At 53.5% G+C, this 23257-nt stretch overlaps 2 protein-coding genes across 2 annotated transcripts; both read left to right on the top strand.

The window, feature by feature from the left end:
• The first annotated feature begins 635 nt into the window (after window positions 1–635).
• Window positions 636–7549, top strand: SET (SET nuclear proto-oncogene). The gene is made up of 8 exons (XM_082612211.1): window positions 636–1078; window positions 2627–2684; window positions 3351–3493; window positions 3834–3937; window positions 4035–4148; window positions 4985–5155; window positions 5259–5405; window positions 6645–7549. The coding sequence occupies exons 1-8, from the start codon at window positions 1006–1008 to the stop codon at window positions 6666–6668; spliced, it is 834 nt and encodes a 277-aa protein (XP_082468337.1). The 5' UTR covers window positions 636–1005; the 3' UTR covers window positions 6669–7549.
• A 3942-nt stretch (window positions 7550–11491) lies between these two features.
• PKN3 (protein kinase N3) lies at window positions 11492–23195 on the top strand. Its single transcript, XM_082629268.1, has 22 exons — window positions 11492–11872; window positions 13873–14113; window positions 14310–14455; window positions 15102–15213; window positions 15287–15414; window positions 15620–15803; window positions 17245–17391; window positions 17475–17584; window positions 17694–17837; window positions 18257–18332; window positions 18416–18584; window positions 18766–18868; window positions 18985–19052; window positions 19381–19444; window positions 19590–19681; window positions 20247–20423; window positions 21127–21189; window positions 21329–21405; window positions 21845–21987; window positions 22076–22183; window positions 22492–22572; window positions 22682–23195. The coding sequence occupies exons 1-22, from the start codon at window positions 11849–11851 to the stop codon at window positions 22892–22894; spliced, it is 2670 nt and encodes an 889-aa protein (XP_082485394.1). The 5' UTR covers window positions 11492–11848; the 3' UTR covers window positions 22895–23195.
• Window positions 23196–23257: the final 62 nt, after the last annotated feature.

Here is a 23257-nt window from a genome sequence, read left to right as displayed (position 1 = left end):
CCCAAGTGCACACAGCCTGCTGGGCAGAGCTTGGACTAAGAGGCAGGAAAAGGCCCTCCCTGTGAGTGGACTGGGCAGTTTCGGGCTTTGCAAAACAAGCCTGACTTCGAAGGCAGCTTCCCTCTCTGGGAAATAGGATGGAGGTGCCGCCTTCCTTCCCCCACGAGGAGAGGCGCCCCAGTAGTGTCCCAGAGTGCAGAACCCGGGGTGGATATATTTCTGGCCTCCAGTGTTCTGAAGCCAGGCTACTACGAGGCCTGCGCTTTCGGGGGGCTGCAGACACCCCTCTTCCCCGCGCCACCCGGCAGACAGGGGAAGCCGCTCCGCCACCACGTGACGCACCCGCCTGGGAGCCTGCGCACAGCCTGGCGAGGCCCCGCCCCTCGGGCCGCCGCGCGCCCGTAGCGCGCAAAAGTCCCGGGTCGGGCTGGAGAAGGGGAAAGCGGGGGAGGGGAGCGCGGCGCGGAGGGCAGTCCCAGTACGTCGCGGCGTTCCTTCCTCCCGCCTCTTCGCCAGGCCCTGTGTCTCCTCGCCGCGGCTCCGCCCCCTGGTCCTGGCGCCCCAGCCAATGGTGAGGCGGCGCGAGCCTCTCCGGCCGGAGGCGGGGCGTGCGCGCGGGGCCTGGCGCGCCTGCGCCCTGCCGCCCGCCCCTCGCCGCGAGGAGGAGGTGGAGGAGGAGGCGGCTCGGGGAGATCGAGCAGCGAGCTGGAGCGCGGAGCGTGAGTGAGGGAGCCGAGCTGCCTGCCCGCCCGCCGCCGCCTCCCCTCCGTAAGCAGGAGCCCGGGCCGGGGCCCGGCACGCAGCCCCAGCCCCTCCCTCGTCGTCAGGCCGCGAGGGCAGCGCTCGCGAGCCAGGGGGAGGGAAAGCGAGCGAGCGAGCGCCGGGAGGAGGCGGCCGGACCGAGCGAGCGCCCGCGCGTGTGGCGTGAGGGGAAGCCGCTGCCCGCCCCCTTCGCCTTCCCTTCTCTCCCCCTCCCCGCTCCCCCCCCGACCGCGGAGCAGCACCATGTCGGCGCCGGCGGCCAAAGTCAGTAAAAAGGAGCTCAACTCCAACCACGACGGGGCCGACGAGACCTCAGGTGAGGAGCAGGCGAGGCGGGGGCCGGCCCGCGCCGCCATCTTCGCCGCCCGCCCGGCCGCAGGCCGCCGGCGGGGCCCGGGGCGCGCGGGGGGCGCGGGGCGCCGGGCAGACGGGCCGGCGCGCGCCTCGGCGCCCTTTTTTGTGCGCGCGGGGCCGGGGCCGGGTGGCGCCGCGGCGGCGGACGGCGCTGCGAGGCGGGGGCGCCGCGGCCTGCTCGGCGCGGGCGGAGGAGACCCCCCCTTCCTCTCCCCCCTCCCTCGCTCTCCTCCCCCTCCCTCCCTCCCGAGAAGCCTCTCTTTATTGTGCTCCGCCATGATGCCTCGCTCCCATCAGCCGCCGTCGCCGCCACATGGTGCGGCCGGACGCGGCCCCGCGCCCGGGCCTCCGCGCGGCTCCCCCTTCGCGCCCGGCCCGCGGGCGGCGCCCCCGCACTCCCACCCGGAGGCCGGCCCCGGCGCGGCCCTCTGCCTCGAGCTGGGGCGGGGTGGGGGCGCGGGGAAGCACGCGGCCGCGCCGCGGCCCGGGCTGCTCGGAGGATGCTCTGGCTGGCCCCGGGCAGCCCCCACGTGGGGTGGCCACCTCTTCGCGGCAGCGCGCTGAGAAATCTGGCGCGGCGACCGGGGTGTCGGAGGGTCTTTACAATGGCTCGGAGCAAACCGACTGACCTTTTCCGTGAAGGCTTTCTCGGCAGGGGGGCTGCACCACCCGGGCTGGTTGCCGGAAATGAACCGCGCGATCTGGCCCCTTCACGCCCACTTAGCTTTGTAGGTTTTGCGGTCTTTACCGGACAAAAGGGTACCTTTCCCGTAGCACACCCCCTTTTCCTCCTCTCCGTTCTTTGGCCCATAGTTTCTGACTGCATGCTTGCTCCCTGTAAGTGTGCTCCAAAGTCGTGCGGGGCCGCCTCTGAGATCAGCCCGCCTGAAATTGGGTTGGAGGGGCGAGAAAGGTCGGATTCGAATCCGGGGGTTCATATTCTTAGAAGGTAAAGTCGAGTGTTTACGGTGGTGAGGTAGTTCCCAGGGCCTTCCCTGTCTTTGTAGGCGTGTCTGATGTCTTAATAGTAATCGATACTGAGGAATATTTTCAACTTCGTGTAAAAGGGGATTCCACCATGGAGATAGGTGGTGTCCTAATTTTTGTTATTGTCACGGGTTAGTTTCCGTATTCTAGTTAATAGCTGGTGCTACTCTATTGCAGGCTTATAATGTGATTTTTTTTTTTAGAGAACTTAAGGATCTCTGAATAGCGTTTATTATCATTATAGGAACTTTAATTGGTATTGTAATAGAACTCGTAAAAGCGTGACAGTCAAACATTTTGACTAGTCTAACAGCATGATTTGTGATAGTCTTTTAATTGAAAAGTAATTTGTCAACTATACACATGAACACGTGGAAAGCATGCCTTGTAGTAGTAGGCAAGTTTTTTTTTTTTAACAGCTTTATTGATATAATTCACATCACAGACTGTTAACATCGGGAAGGAAAACCAGTTAAATTTATTTTCAAATTAGTATTGAGTCTCATGCACCTTTTTCTTGCAGAAAAAGAACAGCAAGAAGCAATTGAACATATTGATGAAGTACAAAATGAAATAGACAGGTAAAGTTTTTCTCAATTTGCTTTGAAGTTTTCTGACATTCATCTTATGGTTTGGTAATCATTGAAACTATGGCCAAATACATCTGTATCTACTGGCCAAGTGGAGATGATTATAACTTAGTTGGAAATATCAATATGAGGATTCAGTGTTATTTTTTATTTTTCTGTGAAACATTTTACAGTCACCAAAAAGTTTCTGATTAAAGTACATTGACCTTGTAAAGACAGGGTTTGCTTTCATAGGCTACAAGTTGTCTGAGTTGCATTGTGTGGACTTGGATAGTTTAGTATTATGGCATCAGTGTTGCTCTGACTTGCCTTATAACTTTGTTACTTCATTGGCAGCTTTTTTTTTTCTTTTTCTTGATCTGCCTGAGGGAAACAATTGAAGTTGGCCTGGTACAGAGTAGATAGATATACAGTGTTACCAAAATGCTGTTTGGGCACCTTAAGAACTGTCAGTTATCTAGTACCTGTTGGTAAAGCTGATCGAATTGCCATCTCAATTTTGACTTGGGTCTCTGGCTACAAAAATCTAGGTGATTTGGTTATTATAAGTGTGTACTTTGCATTGTTCTAAAGCTAACAAGAGTAAATATTCTGTAATCTCAGCAATTTTTGTATTTAAGTACCGTCCTTGTCAACGTGTCTTTTCATTTGCTTCAGACTTAATGAACAAGCCAGTGAGGAGATTTTGAAAGTAGAACAGAAATATAACAAACTCCGCCAACCATTTTTTCAGAAGAGGTCGGAATTGATCGCCAAAATCCCAAATTTTTGGGTAACAACATTTGTTAACCATCCACAAGGTATGTTGTGGCAAAGCATTATTAAAAAGGGTGTGGGATGTCCACTTGTTAAAGAGTGGAGGGACCTTGGCTGAGGACCTGGTCCACCATGTTGATTACATGCAGAGGTTGAAACAGGGAGAGGCTTGCAATTCATGCTTTCTGTTTAGAAGAGATCCTATTCCAACTTGGGATTCTGTTTAATTACTTGATAAAAGAAAGTGACAGCTCTGACACTGAGCCATTTGGTTTTCAGTTTATAATGGACTTATGAAACCAAATTTGGGAAATTTTAAAAGGGATTGCTTGAGTTGTTTGTTAATGTTTGTTTAATAATCATTTGGCCTATTTGCTGATCTAGTGTCTGCACTGCTTGGGGAGGAGGATGAAGAGGCGCTGCATTATTTGACAAGAGTCGAAGTGACAGAATTTGAAGATATTAAATCAGGTTACAGAATAGATTTTGTGAGTATCAGTAACTTGTTTGTCACTATGGAAATTAACTTGAGTATTGGTTAGAAGGGCTGTTTTGTATTGATTTCTAATTCTCTGTTTATTGTAGTATTTTGATGAAAACCCTTACTTTGAAAATAAAGTTCTCTCCAAAGAATTTCATCTGAATGAGAGTGGTGATCCATCTTCAAAGTCCACTGAAATCAAATGGAAATCCGGAAAGGTATTTGAGGGATTGTTGGGCATTGATATTTTCTCTAGTTTGATCTAGTTGAACCGTTTAATTAAATATTTGGTGTTTTCGTGATGTGTTAAATGCAGATCCTTAAAATATAAAAATGTCTATTTTGTTAAAGCCAAATACAGTAGCTTGTGGTCTTATAAATTATAGAGCAAGTTTTTGTTGAGATGGACTAAATCATTTTGGTTTCTACATTGGTGACTTGCAGTTTCCCAAAACCTATTTCTGTCTGCGTTGGGTCTTCGTTGCTGCGCGCGGGCTTTCTCTAGTTGCGGCGAGTGGGGGCTACTCTTCGTTGCGGTGCGCGGGCTTCTCATTGCGGTGGCTTCTCGTTGCAGAGCGCGGGCTCCGTAGTTGTGGCACATGGGCTTAGTTGCTCCGCAGCCTGTGGGGTCTTGCCAGCCCAGGGCTCGAACCCGTGTCCCCTGCATTGGCAGGCGGATTCTTAACCACTGTGCCACCAGGGAGGCCCTCTCTGTGTTTAAGTAGTAAATATATTTTAAATTATACTGTGTTAAGATACTGGTTGTTGAAGTGGAACTAATTTTATTAAAAAAAAAAGAAAAAGCCAAGTCTAGATGGTAACTTTCAAGAAAAGCTTGACATACAAATTTGACGGCGTTCTTTGTAGACCTAAAATTCTTGGGCTTCTCTTTCTCTTTATTAGCTGTACTTTTTGTAACTTTTTTAGATAAGAATAACAGTGTAGATAATGTAACATCCATTTTTTGCTCTGCTTTTGGGTTAAAACCTTCTTTAAATTATAGGTATTTAAGATGTAGTGAGCCTATGTCAAAAGTTCTTCCATCTTCATTTAGGATTTGACAAAACGTTCAAGTCAAACTCAGAATAAAGCCAGCAGGAAGAGACAGCATGAGGAACCAGAAAGCTTCTTCACCTGGTTTACTGATCATTCTGATGCAGGTGCAGATGAGTTAGGAGAGGTCATCAAAGATGATATTTGGCCAAATCCATTACAGTACTACTTGGTGAGTTGAGAGTGTTCTTTTATTCAAGGTTGCACTTGTTTCATTTGTTTGAAAATGAGTTCTTGAGGTAACTCTTGTTTTTTGTGTGTGTTTTTTTCCCTAGGTTCCGGACATGGATGATGAGGAAGGGGAGGGAGAAGAAGATGATGATGATGATGAAGAGGAAGAAGGATTGGAAGATATTGATGAAGAAGGGGATGAGGACGAAGGTGAAGAAGATGAAGATGATGATGAGGGGGAGGAAGGAGAGGTAAAAAGATTTGGTTAAATCCAAAAAGAAAATCTTCCAAGAATTCACCACGTTACTTTGGAGATTATTTATATTGTATAGTGGAACGGACTCAACAAATTGTGGGAAGACTTGTAGAAAAGATAGGCTGTTTTGTCCAAGGTTGAAGGAAATTTTGATAAGCTCATTGTATCGATGATTCAATTAGTTCTGCTTTTGTGGTTAGCACTTATAACTGTTCAATTATGTCATTCCCTAGCCAGTACTTAATGAAAGTGCTGTGGACATGCAGCTGCTCAATTTTCTGAGAAATCTCCCAAATAACAAAAATACGCATGCTTTGGACAAACTATAAAATTCTGACAATCATATTGGGATAGAGTGGGTTTTGGTTTGTATTACTTGGTCTGAAAGATGTCTGATTTGGTTACTTCCGAAAAGTTAATTTGTCTGAAACATCACTGGGTCTTTCGATCAAGAATCAGATTGGGATGCAGATTGGGGAGCTCCCTGGTGGTCCAGTGGTTAGGACTCGGGCGCTTTCCCTGCTGGGTCCCAGGTCCTGTCCCTGGTCGGGGAACTAAAATTCTGTAAGCTGCGTTGCCCGGGGTAAAAAAAAAAAAAAAAGGAATTGATGAAGACTGATGTATAGTTTGACTTTCGTATCTGTGGGTTCCCATTCTTCAGATTCAACCAACAGATCTTTTAATTCCAGAAAGTTCCAAAAAGCAGAATTTGAATTTGCCAAGTGCTGGCGACTATTTACATTGTATTCACAACTATTTACATTGTATTGGTTATTATAAGTAATCTGAGGCAATTTTAAAAGTATATGGGAGGATGTGGGTAGGTTGCATGCAAGTACTGTGCTATTTAAGGGACTTGAGCATCCTGAGGATTTTTTTTAATTTTTAAAAATTTATATGTCTTTATCTGTCTATTTATTGGCCATGCTGAGCGGCATGCGGGATCTTAGCTCCCCCACCAGGGATGAAACCTGTACTCCCTATAGTGGGCATGGAGTCTTAACCACTAGACTTGCCAGGGAGGTCACCCCCCCCCCCCAAATGAGGATTTTTGTATGTGGAGGGGGTTCTGAACCATCCTTCGCACATACCAAGGGACCACGGTAGAGGTTCATAAAATTAATTTCCCTTGGCATGTCATGTTCTGTGGAGTCCATCATGGTCCATATGAATATTGGGGACTGACCTTAGAATTAACCCTAAAGATTGACTGCCTGCTTTTTTTTTCTTACAGGAAGATGAAGGAGAAGACGACTAATGGAACACTGATGGATTCCGACCTTCCTTTTTTAATTTTCTCCAGTCCCTGGGAGCAAGTTGCAGTCTTTTTTTTTTTTTTTTTTTTTTTCTCCTTCTCCTCTTGTGCTCAGTTGCCCTGTTTTTGAGGTGTCTTTTCTCCTTTATACCATGGCTCACAACTTATTTTGGGGGGAAATACCTTGAGCAGAATTCAGTGGGAAAAGAATCTCTACCCCTTTCTGTTCCAAATTCATTTTTATCCCTTCCTGTCTCAACAAAAACTTTATGGAATCAACACCACCATGCTCTGTGGGAAAAAAGAAAAACCTTCTGCTCCCTTAGCTCTGCTGGAAGCTGGAGGGTGCTAGGCCCCTGTGTAGTAGTGCATAGAATTCTAGCTTTTTTCCTCCTTTCTCTGTATATTGGGCTCAGAGATTACACTGTGTCTCTATGTGAATATGGACAGTTAGCATTTACCAACATGTATCTGTCTACTTTCTCTTGTTTAAAAAAAGAAAAAAAAAACTTAAAAAAATGGGGTTATAGAAGGTCAGCAAAGGGTGGGTTTGAGATGTTTGGGTGGGTTAAGTGGGCATTTTGACAACATGGCTTCTCCTTTGGCATGTTTAATTGTGATGTTTAACGGACATCCTTGCAGTTTAAGATGACACTTTTAAAATAAATTCTCTCCTAATGATGACTTGAGCCCTGCCACTCGATGGGAGAATCAGCAGAACCTGTAGGGTCTTATTTGCAATTGACATTCTCTATTGTAATTTTGTTCCTGTTTATTTTTAAATTTTTCTTTTTGTTTCACTGGAAAGGAAAGATGATGCTCAGTTTTAAACGTTAAAAGTGTACAAGTTGCTTTGTTACAATAAAACTAAATGTGTACACAAAGGATTTGATGCTTTTCTCTCAGAACAGATATACTTAATAGGACTTTCCAAGTTTGACTTGTATAATGTTACTGTCAAACTTTGTCACCTTAACTTCGTATTTTTTGATATGCACTTTGCAGGATGACCTCAGGGTTATGTTGATTGAGTAAAGGGATTTGAATCAATGTATTAATATCTCCATAGCTGGGAACCCATCATGGGTACAATTTGTCATCAGTTTCTGAAATTTTTCACATCATTTGGGATATCAGATTGCTGAAAACTCAGTTCTGAATATGTTGTACCCTTGATTTGTATCTCAAATTGGCATTTCAAAATATGGGCTTTTCTTTACCTGGATATAATAGTGCCTGCCACCACCATCAGACAGACCTGGTGCCCTACTGCCGAGTTAATACACAGGACGGTTGTTGGCATGTCTTCACTGGCACTGTAAAATGTGGCCGAGAAGACAGGCTTGCAGAGTAAGAAGTCCGTATTGGTGGTAAGAAACTCAGGAGTACTTTCGTCTCAAAGTACCAGCTCTTTTAGCATATAGCTCTCAAATGAGACCTGTCTGTGTGAATCTGGGGGAGATGATGGACTCTGCTCTGTCTGCTAAATGCCATTGTGCATAAATCACATTTTGAGAAGCTACCTAATGCATAAGCTTTTTAATGCTGTAAAATATAGTAGCTAAAATTAAATGCCACTTAGCTTTTTCAGAGATGAATTAATGGACCGCCTGGTCAAATTCAAAGCTTTTTGATGTATAAAAACTTTATAAATGGAACTATTCCATCAATAGGCAAAGTGTAACGAAAACCTGTCTAGATGGATAGTATGTAATTTCTGCACAGGTCTCTGTAGCAAATACATCACTGTATACTGGTCAGGAATCTTGCTCCAATAAAGGAACATAAAGATTTTTTTGGCTGGGGTCATTCTCCTTGTTTTACAGAGAAATGTTACTACTTGCTTTTGGATTTAGATGATAAGCTAGTTTTTTTTTGCTTTGTTTTTGTTTTTTGGTCTTGTTATTTCCGTCCGTAGTGACTGGGAAATGGGGAGAGCTGTGGTTCAGATCATAGTTAATCTACATGGAAAGGTATGTTCGGAAGTCAGGGACAAATTACTGTTACTTGGAATGTAGTAGATTCGTGAGGGGATTCTGTATTTTGGTTTTGAAGTCAGCATTTAAGGGACTTTTCACTACGGAAAAAAAACAAGTCACTTGAAGTAATACTCATGAAGTAAGCCTGTGATTTTTGTTTCACAGAGTGATAGCTTACCAAAACTGGTTTTTAATGTGCTGGTGAGGTCATGCCACTGTTAGGTTATTTAATCAAACTACAATGTTTATTTTGGGGAATGTGGTCAAAAGATAGGAGCCCCTAAAGGTAATTTCTTCCCAGTTATTGAGACAACCCTTTAGCTTCCACTGTGCCCGTAAATCTGAAGGAGTGCTAGGCTGTGAGAAGGCAGAAGGGGCAAACTTAGTGTACTGGAAGATGGCTACAAAGTAGTGTGCTTTGTTTGCAACTGCAAGAGTTATTGGGCTGGCCCTTAGGCGAGTATGTTTTGGGGAGTGCCAGGTGAATGGCTCAAAGCGCCTTTGGTACAAGGACATCTAAAAAGAAAAGAGCAAATAGTGGCTGTTCAGGTCGTTTCTCTCGGGACATCCTCTTCCAAAGCTGTGCCATACTCTGCTTACAAGGGGAACTTAACTGCATGAATTGGGGCAGAGAGGACAGTAGCTTGTAATGTGTCTTTACATTTAATTTAAAAACTTTTATGGAATGCTCCGCAATCGAGGTTGTCTCTCCAGTGATGTACTGATGTTTTAAGACTTGAGTCTGTGCTCTCTGACTTCCATGACAGGCCCTTACTATTTCAACCAATGCTGGCTCTAAAATGTAGAGTTTAAATGTCAGTGGAGTACCTGAATGTCTTGTTGGGCTGACATTTGTTTGACATCTGGCCTGCTTCACCTGCGTTAGCTGTTTGGGTGCTGAAAAGTAGGAGCCTTTTAGTTGATGGATTCTTGGGAGTTTGGGGGCTTCAGAGGACTGTATAATTGTGTTTGTATTAATTTGGTAATCTTTATCATTGTTTTATAACAACTGGTTTCATGGTTTCACTTGGTCCCATAAACACAAATTTGTTTTTTCTGCCTTTTTTGTTATATTTTGCTATAAACCCTTTCTGGCTATTGTAAGAATGGGATTCTGTTGCAAAAAATGAAGACTTTCAGGATTTCATTTAATGAAGACTTAACAGGTTTTATTTTTAATGGGTCTGAGGGGAAAGGGCCTGCAGTTTTGTGATGAGAACAAGAACGGGGAGGACTTTTAAAGTGGAGGGTGTGTTACAACTTGATTAGTGACATTGCATACTCAGATACTACCCAAGGGAGGCAAATCTAAATGTAGATGGATTGATGTCTGCAGTACCAAGAAGGAAAAAAAAAGTATAGAAAGGGGTAAATGTTTCTTTATGTAGCCTGCTGGGGCAGTTCCTTTCAGGTTGATGTTACACAACTTTAATAGCTCGTTAGCCAGAGTTCGTTTGGGCTATTCACTACCCACTGGGTGTTAAATGTGAACTTCAATTTTCCTAAGAATTACAATTTTATGAAGCACCATCACCATCAGACATGTAAGATGCAGCTATCTTGTCAGACTCATCCATCATCCCAGGGCTATAGGTTTGTCCAGCCTGGGGTTCATTAGGAAAGGTGGATGTATTCTATTTCTGAACCCCTTTCCCTTAGTGGCCACTGAGACAGTGAAACACTTCACAGCAAACTTAAAAATCATTGTTCTTCTACATAATTCAGCTTTCTGACTGGAGGATTGGATAAATGAGCCTCAAGATGGGAACTAGATACCCTCCTGAAAGGTAGAGCTTTGCTCGTTTGATGTTTTCTTTCTGAAACCCGTGACCTACAGTCAGAAGCTGGTAGTCTTTTTACCTCAGTTATTTGTTAACATTTGGCTAAGGGCACCTCGATAACCCCTACTTAAAGGAACCTACCATGTGCCTGGCTAGCTTGCTTACTAGCTGTTAAATGTCTAACCTTCGATAATTCTGATTTGTATATATGTAAATGTCGCACTTGGCTCTGATTATGAAGTCGGCATGTCCCCCAGTGAACCAAGTCTCCTTTGCATATGTTCATGTCACTTGGTTGATTTCCCATTGCAGGACAATCCCAGGATTGCCATGTTTTGCCGATTTCACTTTCCAGTCCACTGTGAAGGAGGTGATAGAGCAAAGTGGAACTGACATGGTTTCCTCCAATAAAAGCACTGGAGGGCACCTCTTCCAAGTCAGCAAATAAGCCACCTTCAGTGTTTGAGCCTTACTCACTTCCGACCCCTTGGACAAGGCTCCTTCCAGTAAAGTCCTGGCACAAAATGCTGGTGAGCACAGGATAACAGGAATTGCCTAACCAACCCTAGACTAGGCAGTAAAGAACCAGGGTCCCCTACATACCTAAGCCATTGCAAGAAACGCCTAGCGCAGGCTAGTTTCCTGAAATGGTGGCTTTTTCTCAAGGTTTAAATGTGTATTCTGTTTAGATGAGCCCTTTAGGGCAAAGGCTGAGCAGCTCTGGCTGAACCAGAAAGCACCAGTCTAGTCAAGTGATGGGGCCGGGGTCCTGAGGGATTTTGTATTCGTTTGTAATTTGGGTAAGGCTTTATTGTTTTCCCACGCATACATTCTTACAGTGATTACAGACAGGGCCAAGGCTCCTTGGGGGGCGACAGGTATTTTACACCAGTTACATGGGAGAGGAAGTGACTCCGGGCGGGAGCCAGGTCGCGGCGGGGTTCCGAGGAAGTGGCTGACCCGGCCCAGAGAGGACAGGCCACACAGGCATTGCCCCGCGGCCGGCAGGCGGCGCTGTCCCCACCCGGGCCCGCCCCTCTGGGCGCGCGCCCCGGCAGCTGGAGAACTCCGGCCTGGGAAATGTCCTTTTCTGCCCTTGTATCGCGGGGCGGGGGTCAGTGTCTCAAGGAGCGGGAACCGCGGCCTCAGATGAGGGTCACTGGGCTTCAAATCCCTCAGAACATCGTATCCGGGGGAGGCGCCGCGGCCTCTGGGTCAGGAGCCGGGCTCGATCCCTTGCGGCCGAGAGGCGGCGCTGATCCCAGGTCCCACGAGGGCCAAAGGACCTCGGGAGGGGGCGCCCGATCCCGCGACTCCGGCGCCGCTTCCCGGGAAGTTTCAAGTTTGAAAGCCCTGGCGGAGGGGCCGGGGCTTCCGGAACCGGAGTGGTCGAGAGGAGGGGCCGAGCTGCTCGAGCGGCGCCATGGAAGAGGGGGCGCCGCAGCAGGTGAACGGCGCCCGGAGGGGACGGGCCTCGGGCGCGGGCCGGGGGGTGGGGGGAGCCTCATTCACCGCCCCGGGCTCCGGCCGCGTCCCCAGCCCCTCCCCGTGTCCCCTCCCAGCCCTTGCCCTGCGCCCCCCTACACCTTCGCAGGGCAGACCTGAGCACTGGGGGTAAGTCGTTCCTGCCTCCTGGAAACGTCCCCAAATCGCCTCCAAGTGAATCAGAGCCTCCAGTCAGGCCTGCCCATGAGCACGTTTGAGTCCGCAGTCAGGGCCACCAGGGTGGGCCCCAAAGTTTCCTAAAATCTGTTCTTCCAGGTAGCACTCTAAGGCCGATGTGCATCCGCTGCGAAAGCAAAGGGGGGCCGTGCAGGCACCTAGGGACGGGTCCTGGGAGGGGAGAAGAATGTGTGCGGCAGGCGGAGGGTGCCACTCCCTCGCGGTCGTGGGGTCCTTCCCAGAGCACACAGGCAGGCGGGGAGTGGGGACCCCAGAGGGAGGGGCCTACCCAGTTCCCGGGGGAACCCTCGGTTGCACAGGGTTCCAGACCAAATGGCGAGGGGGCGGGGTTCCTGCCGGAGCTGGCAATAGGTTCGCGTGGGACCGAGGCTGTGTGTCTTATTGGGGGGTGAGGAGAGGTGGGGTACTAGCCCAGAGCAAATGGGTGTGGGGACGTTTGTGTACAAGATAGCGCCCTAGCCGCGGAGCCGAAAGGGAGAGGTGTGTGGTGCGCACTTGGCAGGATTCCAGCCCGGAGCAGGCAAGACCATGGGCTCTGGTCAAGGGTGAAGTGTTCCCCACAAGACTCCTAGAGTGCCCCCATCCCTTGGGCAACTTTCAGGACTGCGTCTGTCCCCTCCCTCCCCCTTCCTCCGGAGGTCCCTCTGCCTGTTCCAGCCGTGGCTTGTACACATTTTCCGATTTCCTGTTAACCTCCGCCCAGCAGCGGCAGCTGGGTGACTCAGGACCCCGGTGCCGGGCCCCCAGCTCCGTGGGATCTTTGTTTGCTCAGGCCTTTGGCTCTGGCCCTCTGGCCTAGGGCCCTCAAAGGATTTCCTGAGCCCCGCCCCTGCCCTCTGACAGACGGGCCAGAGGGCCAGCGGAGGCCTGGGGTGGGGGTCCCTGAGGCTCCACTGGGCTCAGGAGATGGAGAGCCGAGAGGTAAGGTGAGGGCTCTGAGGCAATCCTGGGTTGGGGGCATCATGGGTTACCCTGGGCTGAGGTCAGCAGCGGCACCCGTTGGTTTGAAATGGCCTCTGGGAAGGAGCTTTTCCTCTTTCTTGCTCTCGCTTGGGGTGAAGCCGTGAGAGAGCCTTCTAATTCCTCCCAGGAGCTGAGCTGGGAGTGGGCCCCTGGAGACCTCCTCAACCCCTCTGTGCCTCTGCTTTGCCAGCTGGGGTGTCAGAAGATCAGGGGAACAGCCCTAGGTTCCACTCAGGCCACAGGCTGCCCTGTCTGCGTGACCTTGGTTGGGGGGGCCCTTCTAAGTGCTGAGCTTCTTTTCTGGTCCCCAGACCTTAGCCTGGATCCCAGACTGAGAGCAGCCTGATGTAAGCGTGACCGGCAGGGAGAGGCTGGGGCCCAAGAGATGATGGTGCATCTCCTTCCCTGTGTTGTGGCCTTGGGCAAATTACTTAACCTCTCTGTGTCTCAGTTTCCTCATCTATAAAATGGGGAAAATAACTACACCTACCTCATGGGGTTGCTGTCAGGATCAACAAGTTAATGTCTGCACAGTTCTTAGAACAGAACACCATGTAAACATTAACAATTGTTTTCCCCTTACTCTTCTCTCTGATGGCACAGGACAGGAGCATGGGCTGGATAAATAGCCTTGGGGTTTCCATCTGGCTTAGGGATGCTATCTCTAAACTCATAGATGCTTCCCAAACCGTGTGTGTCAGTCCTGGGTGCCGGCCACACCTGCCTCCCTCCCCCTCCGCCTGTGATGAGCTGAGGCCGTGGAGGTGGGGACTGAGGGGACTAAGGCCTCTGCCTTTCCAGCCCGGGGCGGGCCAGTGGCCCCCAGGGGATGAGAAAGAGGCGATCCGCCGGGCCATCCAGAAGGAGCTGAAAATCAAGGAGGGTGTGGAGAACCTGCGGCGGGTAGCCACCGACCGCCGCCACCTGGGCCACGTGCAGCAGCTGCTGCGGTCCTCCAACCGCCGCCTGGAGCAGCTGCACGGGGAGCTGCGGGAGCTGCATGCCCGCATCCTGCTGCCCGGCCCCGGGCCTGGCCCGGCTGGTGAGTGAGGAATCTGAGCAGGCCCCTCGGGACAGCAGGCGGCAGGCTGACCCAGCTCCTTGGCCTTGGCCCTGACCTCTCTCAGAGCCTCCTCTTGTAGCCCCTGCCCGGGAGGGGTGGGGAGGAGAGAGCTAGGCCATGAGGGGCTCTCGGCTCTGGGGGAGGGGTTCATGAGCCCCACGGTCCTTGCACACAGAACCTGCGGCCTCAGGACCTTGGCCGCTGGCAGAGCAGCCAAGGGCCCGACACCTGGAGGCTCTACAGAAGCAGCTGCAGGTAGAGCTGAAGGTCAAGCAGGGAGCCGAGAATATGACCCACACGTATGCCAGTGGCACCCCCAAGGTAAGGCCCCTGGGATCTGAGGGGAAGAGATTTGGCTCTCAGATTATTAGAGAAGGTGGTGATCCAGACCCTATTCTTTTTTTTTTTTTTTTGAATTTTTGAATTTTTTTATACAGCAGTTTCTTATTAGTTATCTCTTTTATACGTATTAGTGTATATATGTCAATCCCAATCTCCCAATTCATCCCACCACCAGCTCCTATTCTGATATGGAAATGCAACCCAGCCATTGACCCTGTAAGAGAGACAGTCTTACCCTTAGTCTGACGGGGGAGGCAGAACCCTAAATCTCAGCTTGGTGGGAAAGGCATGGCTTGAACCCCTCGTCTAACAGAGAAGGCAAAACGCCAGTCTAATGGGGAATCTCAGCCCAACTCCCAACCTGTCCCAACTCCCAGCATGATGTGGAGGCTCACCCTGATCTAATAAGGCAGGCTTGACCTTAGCCCTCCCTTGTCTAGTCTGATGGGGGAGGTCTGCTCCAGACCTAGTCTAAAAAGGGAGGCTTGGCTGTAGTATCTGGCCTACTGAGAGAGGCTTAGCTTCAATCCTGGACTGATGGGGGAGGCTTGCTCCAGTCCCTGGTCTGACCAGGGAGGCTCTGGCCTAGTCCTGGCCTGAGGGGGCATATGTCACAACCCCATAGGAGAGGAAGCTTCTGGCAGCCGCCCAGCAGATGCTACAGGACAGCCAGCTGAAGGTGGCCCTGCTACGAATGAAGATCAGCAGCCTGGAGGCCAGCGGGTCCCCTGAGCCAGGTGAGGCCTTGAGAAGTGGGGATGGGCAGAACGGAGCAGGACATGGGCCTGAGGGCTGACCCCCTCCTCCCAGGACCGGAGCTGCTGGTGGAGGAGCTGCGGCACCGGCTACGCATCGAGGCTGCCGTGGCCGAGGGTGCCAAGAACGTGGTGAAGCTGCTTGGTAGCCGGCGAACGCAGGACCGCAAGGTGCTAGCCGAGGTCAGATCATGGTCCCCTCCCATTGCTGCTCCTCTCTGAGTGGTATCACCCTCTGCAGTGGCGGAAGACACCGCTGGACTGGCTGTGAGGGGTGGCAGTGAGGAAACAGGAGGCATATTCCTGTCTAGACCTCATCCAGGGTGTCTCCAGGTGGCCTGAGCCACTGCCCCCGCCGTTACCCCATGGCCCTATATCCCTTCTGCAGGCTCAGGCCCAGCTCCAGGAGTCCTCCCAGAAACTGGACCTCCTGCGGCTGGCCTTGGAGCAGCTGCTGGAGGGACTGCCTCCTGCCCACCCTTTGCGTGGCAGAGTGGCCCGGGAGCTGCGGACGGCTGTGTCCGGGAACCCCCAGCCTTCGGGGACACTCGTGAAGCCCACCGCCATGACAGGTACCCGGGAGTCCCTCTTACTTCAGAGCTCTCCTTCCCTTCCAGGAAGGAGCCTGAAACACAGTGGGGAAGAATCTTGGAGAAGACTTCCAATCCTGGCCTCACCATCCCCTAGCTGTGTGACCTTGTGCAACTGACATCCCCTCTCCAGACCTCAGTTTTTCACTCTGTCAAATGGGGGTGATAACAGCACCTATTTCATAGGGTTGCTGCGAAAATTCAGTGAGTTTTTGCATGTGAAGTGCTCAGCACCGTGTGGGCACAGAGATTGCTCAGTTGGTGAAGCTATTATTTAAGTGAGGAACCATGTGAGTGCTTAAAGTGCCAGCGTTAGGGAGCTCATAGCCCTGGAGGCCTTGATACCCAGTCCTGGGCAGTTTGGACTGTTGGAAAGTTCTTCCTTATCCCAAGCTGGATCTGCCTTCAAATAATCTAACAGTGTCAATTCTGGAAGCCCTGAGCTTCCCACCTGGGACACGGTGCCAACTAGAGAGCCCAGCCCCTGCCAACACAGAGCTGATGCAGGGTAGACGGGCCCCATCCCACTGTGAGCAGAGCTGAGAAGGGGACGTACAGCGGCTGGATGGGCCCCCTCACCTGGCCCTTGGGGAATCAAGGAATGCTTCCTGGAGGGGGTGGCATCTGAGCTTGGCCTCGAAGGGCTTATGTGAGTTAGCCAAGTAGACAAGTTGGGGAAGGTGGGGGTAAGGGCTTGTTAAATGGCTTAAATTCAGGTACTTGGGGCCACCCCACATCCTGTCTTCTGGCTGAATACCCATATTCCTCCAATCATTCTTCCTAAGATGATCTTCCCACCCTGGGCACTGCCTTGGTTTATGAGGTCTCTCAGAGTATAAACCCCAGGCCCAGACTCCCTAAATGGTGCTCTTAGGCCCAGTGTATATCCTCAAGGGCGGCCAGAGTCCCACTGCTTCCTCTACCCTTTGAGGGACACATCTCTAATGACCCTAAAATGGATCTGCTTGGTTGGCAAAACACACTTGTACCCATTGCAGGAGGTAGGGCTGAGCTGGCCCTCCTTTCCGCTGTACAGATGGGGAAACAGGCTCAGGGAAGAGGTGGGACAGGTCCGCCAGCCAGGCCTCCTGCTCCTCCCCGGGCTCTCATCCCTACCACGGCGCTGTTCCTAGGCCCTGAGCCCTGAGCAGTGTGTCACCATGCGCTGTGGTCCCGTGCAACCTGGCTGAGGTCTGAGTCTCACTCCTCTGCCTGTGTGTCCCTGCTTCTTCCAACATGCAGAGAGTGTGCAGGAGGGGAGGACCAGTTGGCCGGCCCCAAGGGTGGCAGGTGGCTGCCGAGGCCTAATGTGGGCATGGTCTGGGTTTAGCTATACCTCCAGGAGAAGGTAGCATTCCTGGGGTCCCAGGGGCCCATTGGAGGATGGCACCTGATAATGGCCCCCCACCATGCTCCCTGACAGGGACGCTGCAGGTCCACCTCCTGGGCTGTGAGCAGCTGCTGACAGCTGTGCCTGGACGTTCCCCCGTGGCCGCACTGGCCGGGAGCCCCTCCCAGGGCTGGCTTTGGAGCAGGGCCAAGCAGCAGCGTGGTGGAGGCGAACTGGCCAGTGAGTAGGGGGCATGGGAAGCTGGGGAGCAGCGAAGGACCCCCGCTCCCGGCCTGCCCTGAACCCCGGCTCTGGCCCCACAGGTGAGGTGTTGGCCGTGCTGAAGGTGGACAATCGCATTGTGGGCCAGACGGGCTGGGGGCCTGTGGCCAAGCAGTCCTGGGACCAGACCTTTGTTGTCCCCCTGGAGCGGGTGAGGCTGCCTTGTGTGGACAGGGGTGACCGTGGGCCGCGGGGTGGAAGGCCGGCCAGGCAGTGGCTCGTGCCACGCTCTACCCCTCAACCTGGCCTCCCCGCTGTAGGCCCGAGAGCTGGAGATTGGAGTGCACTGGCGAGACTGGCGGCAGCTGTGCGGCGTGGCCTTCCTGAGGCTGGAGGACTTCCTGGACAATGCCTGTCACCAGCTCTCCCTCAGCCTGGTGCCGCAGGGGCTGCTCTTTGCCCAGGTGCCCACTGGCCCCTGCCCTCTGACCTCGTGGGCCCCTGGCTCCGTTAGAGCAAAGAAGGACCTTTAAGACCATGCTCTGCACCCACACGTAAGAGTGGACATTGAGGCCCCGAGGGAGGAGATCTAGAGGAAGGAAGGATTCCCAGCCCCTCTCTGAGGACTTCATGGGAGCCTAGTGGCCTGCATCCTTGTCCTGACTGCCCTGCCGCGTGTGTGACTCCGGACCACCTCTCTTCTCCGGGCCTCGGTTCCCCCACTGGTACCAATGAGGATGTTGTTGGATCCATCTCTCTGAGTCCTTCTGGCTCTTGCGTCTGTTGACATGGGCTCAGGCTGGGAGCCTGGAGGCTGAGGACGTGCCCGTGGCAGGTGGGGTGGGAGGGGACTGGTCTTCAGCCCTGCCCCCTGCCCCCACAGGTGACCTTCTGTGACCCTGTCATTGAGAGAAGGCCCCGTCTGCAGAGGCAGAAGCGCATTTTCTCAAAACGCAGAGGTGTGGAGTGGAGAAGGCTGGCTGGTAGGCAGCAGGGCTGGGACCCTCAGGAGACCCCGGGACTGAGCCCCCTTTTGCCCCAGGTCAGGACTTCCTGAGGGCTTCCCAGATGAACCTCAGCATGGCGGCCTGGGGGCGCCTGGTCATGAGCCTCCTGCCCCCCTGCAGCTCCCCAAGCACCATCAGCCCCCCGAAAGGGTGCTCCCAGACCCCAGCCACACCCGGGGGGGCCGCCGACCCTGCCTCGCCCAGGTGAGGAGCCTCGCCCCAGGCTGCCTGCTTCTCTGTGGAGTCACCTCACTCCAGGTGCAGACAGCGCCTGGCCCCGTTGCTCGCCCCCTGACCCGTCTCTCTGTCTCACACGGCTGTGGGTCCACCCCCCGCCCCATTCCACCCGCCTGTGCCCGGTTGTGTGTCTGCTTCCTCCCCACAGTAATTTCCCGCCCAAGAAGACCCCTTTGCGAGAAGAGATCCAATCCCCACCCAAGCCACCGCGCCTCTACCTGCCCCAGGAGCCGACCCCCGAGGAGATGCCGGTGAGCTGAGCGGCGGCAGGGCTGGTCATGCTGGGGGCTGTCTGGGTGGGGACGGCAGGGCTGGAGGGAAAAAGGAGAGGAAGCCCCCTCTGCCCTGAGCCCCTCTGCCCTCACAGAGCACCAAACGCCCCCACATGGAGCCCAGGACTCGACTCGAGCCATCTCTGCCAGCCTCCGCCACCAGGTACCCCTGGCAGGCTCACCTTGGCGTTTGAGAGAGACAGCTGTCCACTCACTTGGGCGTTTGCGTGTCAGGTGTTCTCACATCGCCCCGAGCTCTCGGCTTGCTCTCAGGTTCTCACTTGCGGAGCCCACGTTACTGAGCTCCGCCTGCATGCCAGACCCCAGGAAATGGCAGTCCTAGGCGCTCCCACCCGGCCTCTCCAGCCCCTGCCCCTCTTGCCCCACAGGTGGGGACAGCCCAGGACCAGGCGTGGAGGGAGGGTTTGGAGTGGCCCTTGGCGGAGCCCCAGACCTTGTCCCAGGGGCTTCCTGTACCCTCTCTCTTGCAGGAAACCCCCCCGGCTTCAGGACTTCCGCTGCTTGGCCGTGCTGGGCCGGGGCCACTTCGGGAAGGTAGTGGGCTCAGGAGGTGCAGTGGAGGCGGGTGGGCAGGCCCCCACACGTTAGCTAGGGGGACTCTGGAGTCTGTGGGGCAGTGGGTGGGGGAAGTAGACTCCTGTACTGCCCACCTGGAGCCCAATCTCTCTCTGGTCCCCAGGTCCTCCTGGTCCAGTTCAAGGGGACAGGTCAATACTATGCCATCAAAGCGCTGAAGAAGCAGGAGGTGCTGAGCCGGGACGAGATAGAGAGGTGTGTGCTGAGGCCAGGGGGTTCCCGGCATCCGGGCACGTGGAGGGTACCCAGGATGGCAGGCCCGGGCTGGTGGCCCCGGAAGGCAGCCGAATGCTACTGGGGCTTGTAAGAGGTGACCCTGTGGGGCCAGCCAGGCCTGGGCTCTCTTGTTAGCAACTGCAGTTGTTAACTGTGTGCCCTTGGGCAGGTCCCCTCTTTTATGCACCTCAGTTTCCTCATCTGTGAAATGGGAACAGGGTGGTTGTACATGTTCAAGACCTATGTGAGGGACTTCCCTGGTGGTCCAGTGGTTAAGACTCAGCGCTTCCACTGCAGGGGGTGCTGGTTCCATCCCTGGTCGGGGAACTGAGGTCCTGCCTGTCACACAGCATGGCCAAAAAGAAAAAAAAAGACCTATGTGAGCTCCTGATACATATGAACCGTCACTCTAGCTGCCTGGCACTTTGACTTAAGAGCCAGTGACCCAGGGGTGTTGTGTGGGTGACAGGGCATAGTCAGGGGAGGTTTTCATTCCCTTTTGGGTTCCCTCCTTCCCCCTAAAACCCACGCCCTCCTCTTGCAGCCTGTACTGCGAGAAGCGAATCCTGGAGGCTGTGGGCCACGTGGGGCACCCCTTCCTACTCTCCCTCCTTGCCTGCTTCCACACCGCCAGCCACGCCTGCTTCGTGACTGAGTTTGTGCCCGGTGGCGACCTCATGATGCAGATCCATGAGGACGTCTTCCCTGAGCCCCAGGCCCGGTGGGTTCCCATCTCTCCTGTATGCCTCTTCCAGCAAGCCTTCCCTGCTTCCCTGTACCTGGCGACGCCTACATCCTGCTTCCTCCGGGGTGCCCATCAGCAGAAGAGCATGGAGTCAGGGAGGCCTTGGTTCAAATCCTGGTTATTAACCCTCACAGCATTTGTGACCTCAGACCTCAGTTTATATAGCTGTGAATTGGGCTAATGATAACTATTTCATAGGCTTGTTGCATGGATGAACGTAACATTTAGAAATTGCCGAGCACAGGGACTGGTGAGCAGTTGAGTGACCGACAGCTGGTGTTGTTATTTCTTGCCCAGCAGAGTGTGGGCTCTGGAACCTGGATTCACATATCAGCTCGGCCACTAGCTGTGCGACCCTGAGTGGGTCATTTACTGGGAGTCTCAGATCCTCATTTGAAAAATAGGCATGATGGGTATCCACAGCAGGCTGCTGGGAGGATGCCAGGATAGGCGTGAGGATACTCGGTGTCATCCCTGGCACAATCTCAGAGCCCAGAAAGGGCAGGCTGTTATCTGGAGGAGCTCCACGCCTGCTACACATGAGGCTACTCCCAGTCTCTCACCCACACCTGACTCTGGCAGGGACATCTGGGGTCCCCAGGCCATGGGCATCCTGGTGCCTCCCTGCCCTGTCCCCCACATTCCTGGGCCTGAACTCCCCCCTGCACCAACCCTCCAGGTTCTACCTGGCCTGTGTGGTCCTGGGGCTGCAGTTCTTACATGAGCAGAAGATCATTTACAGGTAACTTGCCCCCGAGATGCTGGGGGAGTGGGCGAGGGGGCAGGTGCTACCCTCCTCCTGGGCTGCTCTGGGGTGGGGCCGCTGTTCCCTGGGCCTCAGCGCTTCTTAGCCCCTTTGATCTGCCCCGCCTTGCCCTCAGAGACCTGAAGTTGGATAATCTTCTGCTGGATGCCCAGGGTTTCCTGAAGATCGCAGACTTTGGGCTCTGTAAGGAAGGTGGGTGCCTCCTGTCCAGGATCCCGTGTCTTTCAGCCGTGCTCACTTAGCCCAGGCCAGCAGGGTGGTGGGCAAGTGGCAGCTCCCAGGAAATCTGCCTCCCAGCCCTCATTCCAGGGACTAGCTGGACATATTGGCTCGTCCTTCCCAGCCCTAAAAGCTCTAAAAGAGCCCCTTGCCCTTGGCCAGAGGGAGTTCCTGGGCTGGGAGAGAGCACTGGGTTCTGCTTTCTGCATGACCCTGGCACATGAGCTTGTCTGAGACTCAGATTCCTCATCAATCAAGTGGCATGAAAACCGTTCCCACCTCCAAGGGTATGGGGCAGGGCTCGGCACAGGTTCAGTACCTGGGGTCATAAGGGTGAGTGCTTGATTCTTACAGCTAGAGGTTCTTGTGGATGACACACCATGCTGGCATCAGTGTGGATGTTGGTTTGCAGGGATCGGCTTTGGGGACCGGACGAGCACCTTCTGTGGCACCCCGGAGTTCCTGGCCCCTGAGGTGCTGACCCAGGAGGCCTATACGCGGGCTGTGGACTGGTGGGGGCTGGGCGTGCTGCTCTACGAGATGCTGGTGGGCGAGGTGAGCGCTGGACGGGGTGCTGCTGGGGCCTCCAGGTCAGGTGGGGGTGGGGGTGGCCCACGTACCCTGATGAGCCCCATCCCTGCAGTGCCCGTTTCCAGGGGACACCGAGGAGGAGGTGTTTGATTGCATCGTCAATGCAGAGGCCCCATACCCGCGCTTTCTGTCGGTGCAAGGGCTTGAGCTCATTCAGAAGGTAATCGCAGGGACTTCCCCGGTGGTCCAGTGGTTAAGACTCTGCACTTCCACTGCAGGGGGCGCGGGTTTGACCCCTGGTCGGGGAAACTAAAATCCCGCAAGCTGCGTGGTGCGTCCCCCAAAAAACAAAACAACAAAACAAACTCTTTAAAAAAAAAAAAAAAATGAAGGTAATCACTGCAGGGTTCAGGGCTGGGCCGACAGCTGCTCGTGGCTCGGGGATCCCTACCCCAGAGGCTGGAGACGGGGAGGCGGGCAGTGCCTGGGGCCCGAGCGCCCTGAATGAGCACCTGTCCTCTCCCCCAGCTCCTCCAGAAGTGCCCCGAGAAGCGCCTGGGGGCAGGGGAGCGGGATGCTGAGGAGATCAAGACACAGCCTTTCTTCAGGGTGAGTGGCCAGGGCCGCAGTGGTCCAGGAGCCTGGCACAGTGGGAGGCATCGAGGGCCCGCGGGGCTGCCGCTCCCGTCGTCTGAGGCACCTCTACCCTTGCCCCCAGACCACCGACTGGAAGGCCCTGCTCGCCCGAGCCGTCCAGCCCCCATTTGTGCCCACCCTCTGCGGCCCCACAGACCTGCGCTACTTCGAGGGCGAGTTCACGGGGCTGCCGCCTGCCCTGACGCCACCTGATGCCCGCAGCCCCCTCACTGCCCGCCAACAGGCTGCCTTCCGGGACTTCGACTTTGTGTCCCAGCGATTCCTGGAGCCCTGAGGGCCTCCCGGGCTCTCTACCCCCCGCCCCCCAGACGGTTGGAGCCTCTGCTTGCCCACCTTTCTGCTCGCCTGGGTGCCCTGGTATTGATGAGCCCTTGGGACTCAAGGTGGCGGCCATGGGCTGCTGTCGTGGGCTTTGCTCAGTCACCGGGCAAAGTGCTGCCTCCCCTCCCTTCTCCCGACCACCTCTCCCCTGCCCGCTGCGAGACCTGGACCCGAAAGGGTGGCACAGCGAGCAGTTTGGTTTGTTTTTTGAATACTTGACTTGCTTTATGGATTATTAAATTTATAAAACTGTGCACTGGAGGCAGCCTGGCTTGGGGTGGGGAGGGTGGAAGTCTCCACAACCCAGGTCCTTGGT

This window comes from Mesoplodon mirus (assembly GCF_964341445.2).
Source record: "Mesoplodon mirus genome assembly, chromosome: 1".
Classification (NCBI taxonomy): Eukaryota; Metazoa; Chordata; class Mammalia; order Artiodactyla; family Ziphiidae; genus Mesoplodon; species Mesoplodon mirus.
This window is presented reverse-complemented; position numbering and strand designations above follow the sequence as displayed.

Excerpts from the sequence above, each read along its gene's own strand:
- SET (XM_082612211.1), top strand. The coding sequence starts at position 1,006 with ATGTCGGCGCCGGCGGCCAAAGTCAGTAAAAAGGAGCTCAACTCCAAC. Across the intron at positions 3,494-3,833 it reads ATTTGTTAACCATCCACAAG|TGTCTGCACTGCTTGGGGAG; the intron begins GTATGTTGTGGC and ends TTGCTGATCTAG. Across the intron at positions 4,149-4,984 it reads TCAAATGGAAATCCGGAAAG|GATTTGACAAAACGTTCAAG; the intron begins GTATTTGAGGGA and ends ATCTTCATTTAG.
- PKN3 (XM_082629268.1), top strand. The coding sequence starts at position 11,849 with ATGGAAGAGGGGGCGCCGCAGCAG. Across the intron at positions 14,456-15,101 it reads ATGCCAGTGGCACCCCCAAG|GAGAGGAAGCTTCTGGCAGC; the intron begins GTAAGGCCCCTG and ends ACAACCCCATAG. Across the intron at positions 17,392-17,474 it reads TGGTGGAGGCGAACTGGCCA|GTGAGGTGTTGGCCGTGCTG; the intron begins GTGAGTAGGGGG and ends CTGGCCCCACAG.